Consider the following 17162-nt stretch of genomic DNA (forward strand, 5'->3'; position numbering starts at 1 on the left):
GGATTGAAAACAGCACCATGAACACACATGGGGAACATAGTAAAGAAAAATCACCGCACTAAAAAGACTTTCTCATATAGTACAAGAGATATCCATCCCAATAGATATTCAAATCTTAATATAGACACACAGGAAGCATGAGAAAAAAAAGATAATAAAACACCTTCAAAATTTATAACTCTGAAATAACTAAATCCATAGATAGTAAAATAGAGGAATACCAGATAAAGAATTCAAACAGTGCCAGGTACAGTATAATTTCAACAGCTCAGGAGGATGAAGCAGGAGGCTGGAAATTCAAAGCCAGCCTCAACCATAACCATCTGGGCCCTATTGCAAAATACGTTAAAAAAATAAGGGCTGGGGATGTCCCCACTGAGTTCAATCTCTAGTATTCAGTTAAAAAAAAATTCAAAAAGTTGATTGTCAAAATATTCAATGAATTAAAAGAACTAAGGAATGAGAGGAGGACTTCAATAAATAGAGATTATGAAAAAGAATAGAAAACTTGGAAATGAAAAATTCAATAAACTAAGTTTTAAATTTCTTTGGAGATGCTCACAAAAAGATTAGATCAAGATGAAAGAATACCAAGGTTCAAAGGCAAGATAGATGAACTAGAGCACTCGGTAATAAAAGGGGAGGGAACTCAACTATGAGAAGACTATATAAGAGCTTTGAAACATTAAAATATCACATTTAAGACTTAGAAGGAAGGAATAAAGATACAGACTAATGGCACAGAAAACTTATTGAGGGAAATAATAGAACATTTCCTTAATCTTGGGAACATGCAGGTACTAGAGACCTTTAGAACTCCAAATAGATGTGACTTCTCTACACAATAATAAAAATGACAAATTCAGAACAAAGGAAAAATTTTAAAGGCTGTAAGAGAGAAGCATCCAGTCACTTATAAAGGCAAACCTATCAGAATAACAGCAGACTTCCCAGGAAAACCCTAAAGCCCAAGAGGAAGTGGAATGATATAGTTCAAAATTTAAATGAAAATAACTTACCAACCTGGATTATTATATCCAATGAAACTATCACTCAGAATTAAGGAATATAAACCTTTGAAGATAAGCAGAAACTAAAGGAATTCATGACCATCATGACAAGTCAGCACTGTAGAACATAGTTAAAGGAATCCTATACACACACAAAGATAAAAGGTGTATGTGAGGGAATTTCATAAGAGTAGATAAGCAAATAAAAATTAGGAACAAATTAAACATCTCTCTATAACAAGACTAAATGTAAAATGGTCTTAATTTTTTAATCAGAAGAACAAGAATGGCTGATTGCATTAAAAAACAAGACCCAACTTCATGTTGTGTGCAAGAATCACACCTCACTGGCAAAGACATGCAGAGACTGAAAGTGAAAGAATGGGAAATACTATTCCAAGCAAATGAAGCCTAAATACAGGAAGCAGCAGCTATTTTCATATCTAACAAAGCAGATTTCAAGCCAAAATGAGAGAAAACAAAGAAAGAAGGTCTTTCTGGTAAAGGAAACCATCCATCAAGAAGACACAATGAATGTAAATATTTATTCCCGGAACGTCAATACAACCAATTTGACATATAAGGACAGAAAAGCCCCAATACAATAATAGTGGGTGATTTTAACACACCAATCTAATGGGTCACTCAGACCAAAAAATAAAAAAAAAATCTACAATGACACAGTTGAACTATATCAAATGGATTTGATAGAGACCTATTGAATATTTCATCCAACAGCTAAAATCACTTTATTTTTTGCTGCTCATGGATCTTTCTCCAAAATAGATTATATTGGGCCATGAAGCCAGTCTTAGAAATTAATTCCTTATATCTTATCAGATAATGGAATGAAACTAAAAATCCATAGCAAGAAAAACTACAGAAACCACAAAAACACATGGAGATTGAACAACAAACTTTTGAATGATAAAAACAACATATCCAAACTTATGGAGAGAGTAGTTTATAGATATGAGTACCTACATTTTTTAAATCAGATCTCAAACTAATGATAAATCTCAAGGTCTTAGAAAAATGATAACATACCAAGTCCAAAACCAGTAGAAGGAAAATAATAAAGATCAGAGATGAAATCAAAGAAATAGATAATAAAAATAACAATACAAAGGCCAATGAAAAATTTGGTTATTTGTAAATACAAACAAAATTGATAAACCCTTAGCAAAACTAACAAAGATATAAGACAAAAATTAACAAAGTTAGAGATGAAAAACAGATATTACAAGAGATACCACTGAAATCCAGAGGATCATCAGGAACTATTTTGAAATTTATATCCCAATAAGTTGGAAAATCTAGGAGAAATGGATAAATTTCAAGAAAACATTACCTATCAAAATTGAGCCAAGAGGATATAGAAAACTCATACAGACCAGTAAGAAGCAATAAGATTGAAACAGTAATCAAAAGCCGCCCCCCAACCCAAGTCATGGACCAGATGGATTCACAACTGAATTTTACCGATCTTTGTTGAACACCAATACTTCTCAAATTATTCCACGAAACTGCAAAAGCAAGAAACACTAAAGAAACCACATGGAGATAGGTTTGTCTTTATAACTGACTATCAGAATAACAGCAGACTTCAAATTCATTTTAAGAAGCCAGTGTCATTCTGACTCAAACTGTATAAAGACACTTCAAACAAAGAAAATTAAAAACCAATATCCCAATGAACATAAAGGCAAAAACCTTTAGTAAAATACTTGCAAATTCAATTCAATTCTTCATTAAAAAGACCATACACCATGATCAAGACTGTTCCATTCCACGGATAGGAATAAGATAAGGATGTCCACATTCATTACTTCTATTCAATGTAGTACTTAAAATTTTAGCTAGAGCATTCAAGCAAATAAATAAATGGGATTAAAATGGTAAACAAGTCCATTATCCCCATTTGCAGATGATATGATCCCCAATATTATGAAATCCTAAAAGCTACACTGGAAGACTTCTGAAGCTGATTAACAAATTCAGCTAAGTAGCAGGATCACAAAATCAATAGCTTTGCTATACAGCAATAATGAAATCAGAAAGAATTCAGGAAAACAATTCTGTACAAATTAAAGCAAGATGAAATAGCCAGGAATAAATCTAACCAAGAAGGTGAAAGAACTCTAACAATTACAGAACACACTAGCATATGGAAATACTCCCACAGTCATGAATAGGCAGAATTAATATTGTTAAAATGGGCATATTATTGAAAGCAATATACAGGTTCAATGTAATCCCCATCAAAATGTCAATGATATTCTTAACAAAACTAGAAAAGGCAATCCTAATATTCACATAGAGGAACAAATGACCCAGAATAGCTAAAGGCATCACAGTACCCAATTTCAAATTATACTACAAAGCCATAGTAGCAAAAATAACAGTACTGGCACAAAAACAAAGATCAGTTGAATAGGGGAAAAAAAGAGAAGACAGAACCATACAGCTACAATCATCTTATTCTTTACAAAGTTGCCAAAAACATCATGGGGCAGGGGAGAGACAGGCTCTTAGACAAAGGGTGTGGGAGGGGGGACGGGATATCCATATATGGAAGAATGAAACTAGATTCTCCCCCCACTTATCTATAGAAAGTCAATTCAAAGTGGATTAAAGACCTATATATAAGACCAGAACCTTGCTATTGCTCGAAGAAAACAGGGGTCAACACTCAATATGCAACCACAAGCAATGACTTCCAGAATAGAACTCCTATAGCTCAGGAAATAAAACCAAGAATTGATAAATGGGATGGCATCAAATTAGAAAGTTCTGGATAGCACAGCTAACAATTAACAGTGTGAAGAGACAACACAGAAAATGGAGTAAAATCTTTGCCAGCTACTCTTCTGATAGACAATTAATATCCACAATACATAAAAAAAAAAAAAAAAAAACCAAGAAAAGCAACACTTTCAGTACATGGGCATATAACTAAACACATTTCTCAAAATAAGTACAAATGGCCATCAATTATATAAAAAATGTTCATCTTTAGCCAATAGGCATAATCTAAACTACATTGAGTTCCCATCTCACCTCAGAATTATAATCAAATATACAAATAGCAATCAATGCTGGTATGGATGTAAGGGGAAAGGAATTCATTGTTGACAGGAATGAAAATTGTTCTAGCTACCATGGAAATCAGTATGGAGGCTTCTCAAAAAAACTAAAAAATAGGATTACAATATGATCCAGGTACGGTGAAAGAATTAAAGTCAGCATATTTTAGAGATACAGGCACAATTCTCAACAGCCAAACTATAGAACCAACCTGTCAACCAATGAATGCATAAAGAAAATGTGGTATATATACACAATGGAGTTTTATTCAGCCATAAAGAATGAAACAATGTCATTTGCAGGAAAACGGATGGAACTAGAGAGTATCATGTCAAGCAAAATAAGTCAGACAATTATCTGATTTTCTTCCTTCCACGTGGAAGCTAGGAGGAGGTGGGGAATAGATGTCATGAAAGTAGAAGGGAGACTGTTAAGGGGACTTTGGGAGAGGGTGGGAGGGCAAGGTAGAAGTACTTTGAGTAAAACTAATCAAATCAAATTACATGCACATATAAATATGCCACAATAAAACTCATTGTTCCATATAATTAATATGCACTAATAAACATGTCAATCCTCATGACCTTGAGATTAATAAGATGTCATATAAAAACTCATTGCTAATCTTTATAAAAATAAAACTATTTTCAATCAAAAGACATTACTACTAAAGAAAAACATTTGAAAATCAGATATCTGATAAGTGTTTTTTTAATATATTCTGTATGAGACCCTTAAGCATAACAACTCAATTCAAAAAGGAGCCAAAAAATTCGATAGACATTTCTTCAAAAAAGATACACAAATGGATAACAAGCACATAAAAAGAAGTTCTACATAATTAATCACTAGAGATGCAAATCAAAACCACAATGGGAGATTATTTCCTACCTATTAAGATGGTGCTATGTGTTGAACTGTGTACCTCAAATAAATCTCATTACCTCAGAATGTCATAATATGATCTTATTTGGAAATAGGATATTTATAGAGGTAATTAAAATAAGGTCACTATGAAGAGCCCTCATCCAATACTACTGATATCCTTATAAAAAGAAGAAACTGGACACAGAATACACAGAGAAAAAGTGGTGAGAAGACACACAGGGAGAATGCCATGTGGAAATAAAGGTAGAGGTAGGAATAATTCATCCAACGATAGTTCATGGTCTTCAGAAGGAGCCAACCCTGACAACACCTTGATATCAATTCTAGCCTCCAGAATTGAGACAATTTTTAAAGATACCTAGTTTGTTACAGCAGCCCTAAGAAACTAATACATAAATATATATTTTAAAAATGAAAATAAGTGTTGGTGAGAATGTGGAGAGATTGGGATCCTTGTACATTGCTGCTGAGAAGGTAAAATGGTGCAGGTACAGCCTCTGTGGAAAACAGTTTGACAACTCCTCAAAGAACTACCATATGATTGGATTCTATTCCTAGGTATATACTCAAGAGAACTGAAAGCAGTTTCTCAAATACTTGTACATGAATGTTTACAGAAGCACTATTCACAGTTGCCAAAAGAAGACAATCCAATGTCCTTTAATGGATGAATAGATAAATAAAATATAGTACTATTCAGTCAATGAAAAGAATAGGATATTGATGCAAGCTACAAAACACGGGTGGACCTTGAAAACAAACTCTATGAAACACGACAGAAACTAAAGGCCACATGGTGTATTATTATACTTACAGGGAATATCAAAATAGGTAAATCCAAAGAGATTTAAAGCAGATGACTGGTTATTAGAAACTGGGGACTGAGTGTTTAATGGATACTGGGTTTTCTTTTGATGTATTGAAAATATTTTTTAATTCAACAATGTTCACTATATAGCATTATGAATGTACTAAATGCACTGAATTGTACACTTTAAATTATGTAAAATTCACTGCAATAAAAGCAACTAGAACTTTTAAAACCCTGTTACTACCTATAATTTACATTTTGTGAATTAGTCTCATCTTTATTTCATATTTGCCAATGTTTAAATAATACAATATACATATTCCTAAATTTAGGCACATAAAATTACTACTCACTTCACAGTAATGGTTTTTCATGAAAGAAGAAACCTAAAAGAATTTCAACTGAATTTAAAGATAAATGCCATAGGGAAGCAGAAGGAAGTAAATGATATTCAGTGTCAGGCACAGGTGTGAATCCTGGACTTACTCTACATTAGCTACATGGTCTCATCTATGAAATAGGGATAATAATGTTGAGAATCAAAAGATATAGTGCTTGGAACAGAGTAGGCCAAAATTTTAAAATAAAGTACCATGCCTTCAAATTATTGTTTCCAGTAACAGATCAAGCACACCATGAACTATTATATAATAATAAAAACTACTAATCTGTAAAAGGCATTCAGAGATTAAAACAAAAGGTGTTAACTTTACTGTGGTATATATTACAATATTAGTCTATGACCAACAATTGTTTGTTGATTAAATTGTTAGAATCGAATATATGCCATATAGAATTAGTATGGCAAACAATTCTCCTAGTAAAATGGGACAAGCACAATGCAATGGGCATTAGTGATAAAACCACAATTTGAAAATTCCATGTATATATTTTCACAATAGGAAAAAAAAATCTCTTCAGAGAAATAAATGGGCTTAACACCAGAGATTTTATTCTCGATATTTTAAGCACATAGTCTTGAATTTTCTAAATCCAAAATATAGTATTTTCATCATAAAACTGCAGCTATGAAAAAATCTGAAAAATAGAAGGAAAGCTAAAACCCTAAATAAATATCTTAAGAATAATTAGAAAATTCAGGCATCTAAATAGTATTGATATGATTGACTAAATTAACATAGAATTGAAAGGATTATTAACCTATTGGAAAATTAAAAAAATGTTAATGAAAGTAAATTGATATTAAAATGCACACCAATATTTTAAGGGAAAAAAACTAAAGTGTTCATAAAAAATGTAACCTATATGCTTTGGTCAACAGCTACATACTATTAAGAGACAATTTCTCAGGAATCTCAAGTTTCTAACATTTCACAATCAGAAGCAATAATGGTCTCTGTTCCAGATCACATTTTCACGGATGTTTATATAATAGACTTGGAAGACAGAGTGCTTTCCTCTGAATTAAAGGCTTGCTTACTGTCCATTATAAAAGATACAGATTCCCTAGACTCTAGGTTTTACAATATTAGTACACAGACTAATAAATACTGTAATATATGCTAAAGTTAACACCTTTTGTTTTAATCTCTGAATGCTTTTTACTTCTTGGTAGTTTTTCTTATTATATAATAATTCATAGTGTGCGTGATCTATTATTGGAAATAATGTAAAGCCACAGTTTTTTTGGCCTGCACTGTATCTCTTGATCCTCACCACAATATTATCCCTATTTTATAGATAAGAAAGCTAAGATTTGAAGAAGGTAAAAGCCTGCTCAAAATTATAGAGCTAATATACAATAGGTCCCAAACCATAGAGCAAATTAATAATCAATACACCTGTGCAACCCACTGCACATGCAGGTAGTAGCTGGTCCTCATGTTGCTCTTTGAAAATCAAGGAGCAAGGAATTAGTGCAAGAAAATATTCAAATATTGTTATTACTGGAATCTTCACATCTTCTGCCAGCATCTATAAAACTGGCAGCTAAGTTCTTACCCTAGAATCAGGGTAAAATTTTCCAACCTTCACAGCTCCTAACATGGATCAGACACTGTGCTGGGTGCACAGAAAGGTAAAGATCAAAACCTCATATGTAAGGATCTACCTCACAGTTATCTAATATTACTGCTATTGCCAACTATCCATCAGGCACATGACCACGTATACTTCACACATAATGTGAGACATTTTTTTTAAACCTTTAGTCAAAGTAATGCATGTAGAAGTGGAAAAAATTGCACTACAGATGACTTATTAATAACAGCTCCCATATCACATTCCTTCCTTAACATAAAAGGCAATAACTTTATTTTGCTTATATAGGCCATTGTCTATATCACTCTAAATTATATGCTTATTCTTGGAATTGTTTTATTTATTAACAATCTATTGAATTGCTAGAATAAAAGATAAATATTTTGTTTCATTTGTAATACCTCCTACCTTTTTTCCTCCATTAAAAAACTAAATACCCCTGCAAAACTTGACACAATGTCATGACATTACCATCACAATCAAGATGGGAGATTCCCATCAACCAAAAACTATTTTTCCCTCTCCCTTTGTAACTAACTCTTCCCCCTACTCCCAGCAACCATGTTTTCTATATTTATACATCCATCTCTTCCAGAATGCCATATAAAGGAAATCATACAGCAGGGATCTTTCAGTCTGACTCCTTCCCTCAGCACTATGCATCTGAGACCTGTCAGTGTTGCTGGGTATGGCAATAGTATATCCCTTTTTGTTGTTGAGTAGGATTCAATTCTATGACTAAACGATATTTGTTTATCCAATCACAAGTTGAAGGACATTTGAGTTGTTTTCAGTTTTAAGCAATTATGAACAAAATATACACATTTATGTATAGGTTTTTGTGTGGGTTGGTACACGTGTAAGTTTAACTTCATAAGAAGCTGCCAAACACCTTCAAGGTGACACTATCACTTGCATTTCCTCTAGCAAGGTATGAGACTGAGCAATACATCTTTATTCTGTTTTTACTTGGTACTGTCAAACTTTTATTAGACCAACTATAATAAACCTTCATTAAAGAGTTTTGTCATGAGTTTACCATTCACATATTTTATTTGGTGTAATACCTATTCAAATGTTTTGCAGATTTTAAAAACTTTTCTGATTACTGAGTTTTGAGAGTTCTTTATATATATTCAATACAAGTCTTTTTTTACAAAATATATGATTTGCAAATATCTTCTTCCAGTCTGTGGCCTATTTTATTCTCTTAACACCATCTTCTTTAGGGTAAAAATTTTAACTTTTCAATAAAGATTAATCTATCATCATTTCCATTCATGGAATATACCAAACCCAAAGTCATACATATTTCATGTGTTCTTCTGGAAGTTTTAATTTATAGTTAGGTCTAGGACCTATTTCAAATTAATTTTTATATAAAGCAAGAACTATTGTTATGGTTTAGATATGAGGTGTCCTCCAAAAGCTCATGTGTAAAACAATGCAAGAAAGAGGTTAAAGGATTGGGTTAAGAAAGCTTTAACCCAGTGCATTAATCCCCTAATAGGGATTAACTGGGTGGCACCTGTTGGCAGGTGAGGCTTGACTAGAAGAGGTGGGTCACTGGGGGTGGGGGAGTGCTTTGGGGTATAGATTTTGTTCTTGGTGAGCACAGTTCACTGTCTGCTTCCTGATGTGATGTCCTGAGTTGCCTTCCTCTGCTATACTCTTCCATCATAATGCTCTGCCTCTAGGGCCCAGAGCAATGAAATCGGCCATCTATGGACTAAGATCTCTAAAATTGTGAGGCCTAAATAAAACTTTTACTCCTCTAAAAGTGTTCTTGTCAGGTCTTTTGGTCATAGTGTTCAAAAAGCTTACTGAAACAACTGTGTAGGCTGTTGTTTTTTGCATGTGGACATCCAATTCTTCTAGAACAATTTTTTGGAAAGGCTATCATTTCCTCCATTTAATTGCCCTGGCACCTATGTTTAAAAAAATCAGATACCCGTAAATATGTGGGTATATATGTCCAATTAATCTCTTTATTTCCCACTACTATCGTAATTACAGTAGCTTTATAGTTCAGTCTTGAAGTCAGGTAGTACATGCCTCCAATTTTGTTGTTTAACTATTTTCATCAGTGTTTCAGCATAACAATCTTACATATAATTTGTCTTTTCAGTTCATGTGTATATGGTACTTTGAAAAATGCTTAATTTTCAGTTGCTCATTTTAAGAAATATTATTAGTTTTTGTATACTTACTTCATATCATGTCACTTTTTAGGTATAGTAGCATTTTGGTAGGTTCTTTGAGTAATTGTTACTGGCAATAATCTCATTTATGAATAAAGTTCTTCTTTCATTTCTGCTCTGCTTTCTTCCCCCTTGCGTCATTACAGAACCTACTTTGTAAAAGTTCAATTCATTTAAGTTTATACTAGATTTTTTAATATTTATTTTAATTGTAGTTAAATAAAATAAAGGTATTATGTTTATTTTTATGTAGTGTTGAGGATCAAACATGGGGCCTCACACATGCTAGGCAAGCGCTCTACCGCTGAGCCACAATCCCAGCCCTCAGGTATACAATTTTTAAAAAGTGCATTCTCTAGTTGCTCGGTAGTGTTTTATAGATATCAATTAGTCAACTCAGTTGACAATGTTGCTCAAGATTTATATATCCTTAGTGATTTTCCATTTGTTCTATTAACTATTGAGAAAAGAGTGCTGAAATCTCCAAATATAATCATGGTTTTGTCTCTAATGAGCCTTTCAGTTTTTACTGTTTTTACACTGAATATTTAGGAGCCATGTTGTTGGAGTTTAAACATGAAGAATTTTTGTCTTGGTGAACTGAGCACCATGTTTTTCTATTTGAGGGGAGGGAAGGGAATAAATGCGGGACCTCCATTTTCTTTGGTCATATTGTGTTGTTCAATTGCTATTAAGCTATACTGAGCTCATTAATTTTCAGTGACTTTTACAGAGATTTAACAATATTAAAGCTAATCACAAGGAAAATGAAATGTGATCCTAGAAGCATGCTTTTTTTTTTTTTTATTGCCTCCTATATGTACACTGAAAATTTATATGAAGAACAGTTATTGGAATTTACAAATGCTTTTTATATATGTATTGGTATGATTTCATAGTCTTTCATTTCAATTTGATGATATTGTAAATGACAAAGACCAGTTTCCAAGTTTTTTTTTTTTTTTTAATTTTTTATTGTGGGTTGTTCAAAACATTACAAATTTCTTGACATATCATATTCCACACTTTGATTCAAGTGGGTTATGAACTCCCACCTTTACCCCATACCCAGATTGCAGAATCACATCAGTTACACATCCATAGAAGCATGCTTTTTTAAAAAAAAAAAAAGTGGGAAAGGCTAAATTACAACGGTCTCCCTTTTGATCAAAATTCTGACTTAAAACATCTAGGTGTGTCTTATAATTTGAAGCTTATTTTTCAAATAGTTTTTATTTTTCTGAAATAAAAGATATATTGAGCTTTACCTCACATATTTTAATGATATTTTTCTTGAGCTGCATTCAATATTTTAATGTGCACTTGAAGTTTTCAAGATCTAATCTACACTCATGTCAACCTGTAACTAAACATTTATCAAATGTTTTACATGGATTTTTTATTCATCAACTCTCTGCCCTCTGAAATACAGTCCAACAGCTGCTTCACTCTACTACAGTCCACTCAATAAAAATATCACATAAAAGCTAAATATTATTTACAGTTTGCCCACATGCACAGATCTGCGTTCATCTCAGATAAAAGGTTACAATGCAAAGGATGATGTGGAAATTATTCACCAGCTTCATCAAAGTAAGGGATATACATCGAGGGCAAGTAAAAAGAGATACACTGGAGTCATAAGCAAAGAGCATACAAAACCTAGTTACTACTATTAAATATAATCTTCTCAACAGAATAATACAGATATGTTAATTGCCTATTTTTAAGGTGATTTCTTCATGACTTATAAAAAGGCTTCTAATTCTCTTCTTCAAGATTATTTAATCAAATTTGTTAGTGGCAGTTTCTAACCTTTCCTAAACCTAGAACACCATTACTAACCCCTTTACTCTCTGCTGATGACCAGATCTTTTACTTTACAAAGAAAACTAAGGCCAGGTGATATGTTCCATCAACTTCCTTTTGCTCTATCTTAAACTCTTATTTTCTACATGGGCTGAGGGGCATACCTTTCTCTGTTTCTATCCTTTTGTCCAAGAATATATCCTCCCTTATTCAATAAGTTACTTTTTCACTTGTGTTCTTGAGCTCCTATCTGCCTCTCTCTGCACACACCATGCACCCGCTAGGATCCAATTCATACCTAAGAACACCCACTTACTCTTTCAACATTTTTTTTTAAGGCACCTATCATGTTTAAGTCACTGAGACACAAAGTTAAATAAAAATCCAGTTCTTCAGGAAACTCACAAACTGGTGGAAAGATGAACAGGCAAAGAAATGATTAAAATCTAACATAGTAAGTGCTAAGGGCATTACGTACAGTATAGCCATGGCATAAAGGAAAGAGGGCTTACCTCTGCTTGGTTACAGATAGATGTTCTTTGTTTTATATGTTCACCAAGCCCACTCTCTAATCTTTTTCTTCTTTCTACAAACAGGCTCAAGTGTCTTTCAGTCCACATTATTTTTACTTGTTTGCAGTGCTGGGAACCCGGGGTTTCATGCATGCTAGGCAAGTACTCTACCACTGAGTTACACCTCCAACCCGTCTCCTTCAGTCTTCTTTTTTAATTTATATATGACAGCAGAATGCATTCCAATTCTTATTATACACATAGAGCACAATTTTTCATATCTCTGATTATATACAAAGTATATTCACACCAATTCATGTCTTTATACCTGTACTTGGATAATAGTATCCATCTCATTCCACCATCATTTCTAACCCCTCCCCTTTCTCCCACCCCTCTGACCTATCTAGAGTGCATCTATTCCTCCCACACTCCCTCTCCCTACCCCACTATGAATCAGCCTCCTTATACCTGAGAAAACATTCAGCATTTGGTTTTTTGGGATTGGCTAACTTCACTTAGCATTATCTTCTCTAATTCCATCCATTTACCTGCAAATGCCATTCTCCTTCAGTCTTAAACCCACAAACAAACACACCATTCCATGATGATTAAGCTAATACCATTCTGATGCCCCTTTATGAGTACATTTTCTGAAAGTATCACATGCACTGTTTTTTATTCATTCATCTTTTAAATACGTGTGTTCTGGCTTTTGGTTTCCACCATTATATTGACACCTTTTACCAAAGTCAAAGTTGAGTAACCCACTCAGCACATGCAGTCTTCACCTTAAACAGTCTCTCTACTACAAAGGACTTTTTGGGCCTACTTTCTTCTTATATATATTTCCCCTCTCTCCTCCCATTCTTGTTCGGTCTTAACTAATACCACTTCCTTTTAATACCTGATAGAATGGAATCTTGGTTAATGCTTTTGAGACATGTTTTTTGACTCCCTACCTCTTCTTTCCCACATGATAATTATCATGATAATTAGCTCTAAAGTAGAGTGCGGTTAAGGGAAAATATCTTGAAATCAGAAGGGCTGGCTTCAATTTCAATTTTTACTACAGATTTACTAGGGATGCACAATAGCATGTGGCATGTCACATCCTAGGGCTCCATAAAAGAAAAATGGCTTTCCAATGTTCTTTCTAGTCTCACAATTCCACAATTTTAACCAGAAAGGTCATTTCTAGTTCTAACTTCTTGAATATGCTACAAATCTACAATCCGTCTGCCACGTAAAAAGTTCCACCTCTAAAACTGATCTCCGAAACAACCTCTTCCTTTAAGCTCCCTTTCAATGTTACACTGGTGCCACCATTATCCTAAACTTGAAACCCCAATAAAACAATGTGCTTTCTGCTTTAATCCATGCATTCTCTCTTTATAACTCCCAATATTCCTTCAAGGCCTCAAAGATCATCTCTTCCAGAAAGTACTCCTTGCCTCCCCAGATGGTTACAAACCCTCCTTCGTTACCCAAGACTCTCTTGTAACACCCGATTTATATTTTCCTCCAGACCCTTTTCTGTGGGAGCAGGATTTATACCTTATTCTTCTCTGCACAGCCCACATTATAAGATTGAAACTGAATTAACTAAATCAGAACTTTGGACACAAAAGAACTTTAGGGATGCATAATGACTTAGATGTTAGAGCTCTAAAACATACATTGTTCTTCCAAAGCTAAGGAAGCAATTCCTTCAAAAATCCAAGTCAACTCAGAGGCACACTATAAATAACAGGTTTTGCAATGTCAAAGACTTATTTCTTTAAAAAGGCAGACTTACCAAAAGATGTACTCCTATTTTGACAATTTGAGCATTTCCTTTTTATTTAAATTGTTCACAAAGTATTTTAGAAAATTATTAGACCCAGAACTACAATCAGAAGCATAGATTAAACAAAGATGCCTATCAGAGCATTCAGTCAGTACACACTACATTATTGTGTGCTTAGGAAATAATTTCCCAAAATAAAATGTTATCATTAATTTTCAGTTTCATTAACAAGCTTCAAAATATTACTCTTTAATTATTTTTAAATGTGGTCCTCAGTTGATATAGTGAAACAAACTAAGAAGGAATAAAGGGGTGAGGGGTTCATCTTCCTTTACAACTAAGAAAAATAAAAATACAAAGTTGCAGATAGAAGAACTGGAATTTCCAAGGAGTTTAAACCAGAAGAGTCAAGGCTTTAGCTGATTTCATCTAAAAGATAGGGTGCCTAGGGTAAGGCCTGACAAACAGAACACAGCCTTACTACAAGAACATTAAATAAACCTGAGATGATCTGTCTGATGCCTCATTACTGAGGATGCAGAGCAGAATCTGACTTACCTGGTTTATCCCTCCGGGAGAGATCTTGTAAGTCTGCAACTTCTGTTTCAGCAGCTCTGGATCACTGTGACGAAATGGGCACCCTGACAACAGAAAACAAACCAGCACACCAACAAGGTTATTTACCCGGGACTTAGTATAATACCACTCTCGAGAGACTGCCTAAGCTCCTCTTAATTGTCTAACAGCTTATTAATAAAAAAGCTAATTGCCCATGGGTGCAACTGCTTTCCTCTCTTTATCTAAATGACAACTTAGCTGTACAGTTATCAGGGTGCTACAGGCTCAAGAGTTACAGAGAATATTACACCATTTTCAGGCTAAGATGTACATGATGAGGAAAACAGCTTTAATTTTGCTACTTGCTAGTAAGTACAGATAATCATAAAGTAGCTTTAACAGTTTGCCTTAAAAAAACTTTACATAATCTCATTTTTCTAGTCTACATAAGTTACATAACAGACACATAAGAATAGGGAAATAGATGGGCTGCGGTTGTGGCTCAGTGGTAGAGCGCTTCTAGCACCCATGAGGCACCGGGTTAGATCCATAGCACCACATGAAAATGAAATAAACATATTGTGTCCACCTACAACTAAAAAAATAAATATATTTTTTTAAAAGTTGCAGTTCTTTAAAAAAAAAAAGGGGGGGGGGGGAGGAACAATGTAAACAAAAAATAAAATGTAAAACCTTAGAAATATGAAGCTCTTATACCATTTCAATACATTCTATGCCTATTTCCTGTGAAGAGAATCCAAATTTAGAGGAATCATGGAAGAAAATGAAATAGACAAATAGGAAACTATTGCACAGAAAGACAACTTGTAGTATGTCATCTCTATATTGCTTGAGAAAAAAAGAAACTATTAGAAATACTTGAATAAATAAGAACACAAGGATTATAATTAAAAGCTTATATTTTGGGCCAAAACCTAGTAAATTTTAAATATCCTAATAAGAAACTCCAATGGTAAGTAAAATATTTAACTTGAAAAATGAATACAGGAAACTGATTTTTTTTATCATAAAGATGATGGATTTGTAAGTTAATTAGAAACAGCTTGTTTTTAATGAAATCAACAGGAAACCAGTTGATGAAAAAATATGGAAAACAGCCAGGATGGCAAACACAAATGTATTTCTCAAAAACACCCATTATAATAACATGGACCCCTACAAACAATGCAATTTTAAAAATTTACAGTATATCTCTATTCTGAAGAAAACAAATATTTAGTGCAAAGAAACATTTGAGAAACCTTATAATACATGGTTAAGAGTGTGGAACTGCACAGCCTGAATCTGAAACTCAGTTCACCACTTACTAATTGGGTATTTAGACAAATATCTTCTTACTGACTCAGCTTCATAGTTTGCTCAAGTGAGGGAAATAATAATATCCATCTCACATATCTAGCATAAGAATGCAACATAAACTATTTTATGCTCTTGGCATAAACATAGTAAGCCCTCAAAACATGCAAGCTATTATTCTTGAAGTATCTGATAAGATTACAAGGCACCCCAATGAGAAAGAAATGAGGGTATAAGGGGTATTGTTGTTTAATCACAGAATGATGAAAGGGCATTAGAAAAAGGAGACAGACTACAAAAAATTACCCAAAGTATACATGAAATAATAACTAGACCTGTATGAAAGGTCAGAAAGAACAAAGCCAAAAAAAAAAAATGAAGACTGTTAATCTTTGAAGTACTAATGGCCACAGAAAGGTCTTTTGAAGCTATGTTCACTACAAGAAACAGACTATTGCTTGGAGAAGCTGTTGATATAAACACCTACTTTGTTTCTGTCTTCCACATAAAATTGTGATTCCCCCAAACTGGAGAGACAGGTGAAAACAGAATCACAACTGACTGAAGCAGAAACCCATGAGCAGGACCTCCAGAGGAAGCAGTGCCAACAGGAAAGCCTAATTGTTATAGGTAAATGGCTGCAGCCTCAGTGTTGGCCAAGTCTTGGGGTTCTCACACTTTTGTGAACTTTACCTCCAGAAGCTCTATTAGTTCCTCACAGTGAATATTAGAAAAAAAAGTGTGTGTGTGTGTGTGTACACACAGCTTTATAATGGCTTTATTTATAACTGCCAAACCTTAGAAGCATCTAAGACTTCCTTCAGTAAATGAATGGATAAATAGTCTATGGTACATCCAGACAACGGAATATTATTCAGTGATAAAAAGAAATGAGCTATCAAGACATGAAGACAGGGAGGATATTTAAACACATTTTGCCAAGTGATAGAAAACAATTTCAAAGTATGTAGCCCTCCAATGACATATAGACTTCAACTATATGACATTCTGTAAAAGGCAAAACTATGAAGTTAGTTAAAAGATGTAGTTGCCAGAGAGTAAGGGGAAGGAGAGATGAATAGGCAGAGCACAGAGGAATTTTTTTAAGAGTGACACTCTTCTCCACAATGGTAGATAGATGGCATTATAAATTTGTCCAATTCCATAAAATACACCACA

General features: G+C 33.7%; 1 protein-coding gene across 4 annotated transcripts in view; it reads right to left on the minus strand.

The window, feature by feature from the left end:
* Positions 1–17162, minus strand: part of Prim2 (DNA primase subunit 2) — a 279302-nt gene that overhangs the window by 20252 nt on the left and 241888 nt on the right. For all 4 annotated transcript variants that reach the window (XM_027938281.2, XM_027938278.2, XM_027938279.2 and 1 more), the window contains one exon: positions 14667–14749. In XM_027938281.2, coding sequence (XP_027794082.1) covers positions 14667–14749 — 83 coding nt within the window. The remainder of the gene's footprint in view (positions 1–14666; positions 14750–17162) is intronic.

The sequence above is a fragment of the Marmota flaviventris genome, chromosome 6, assembly GCF_047511675.1.
Source record: "Marmota flaviventris isolate mMarFla1 chromosome 6, mMarFla1.hap1, whole genome shotgun sequence".
NCBI lineage: Eukaryota > Metazoa > Chordata > Mammalia > Rodentia > Sciuridae > Marmota > Marmota flaviventris.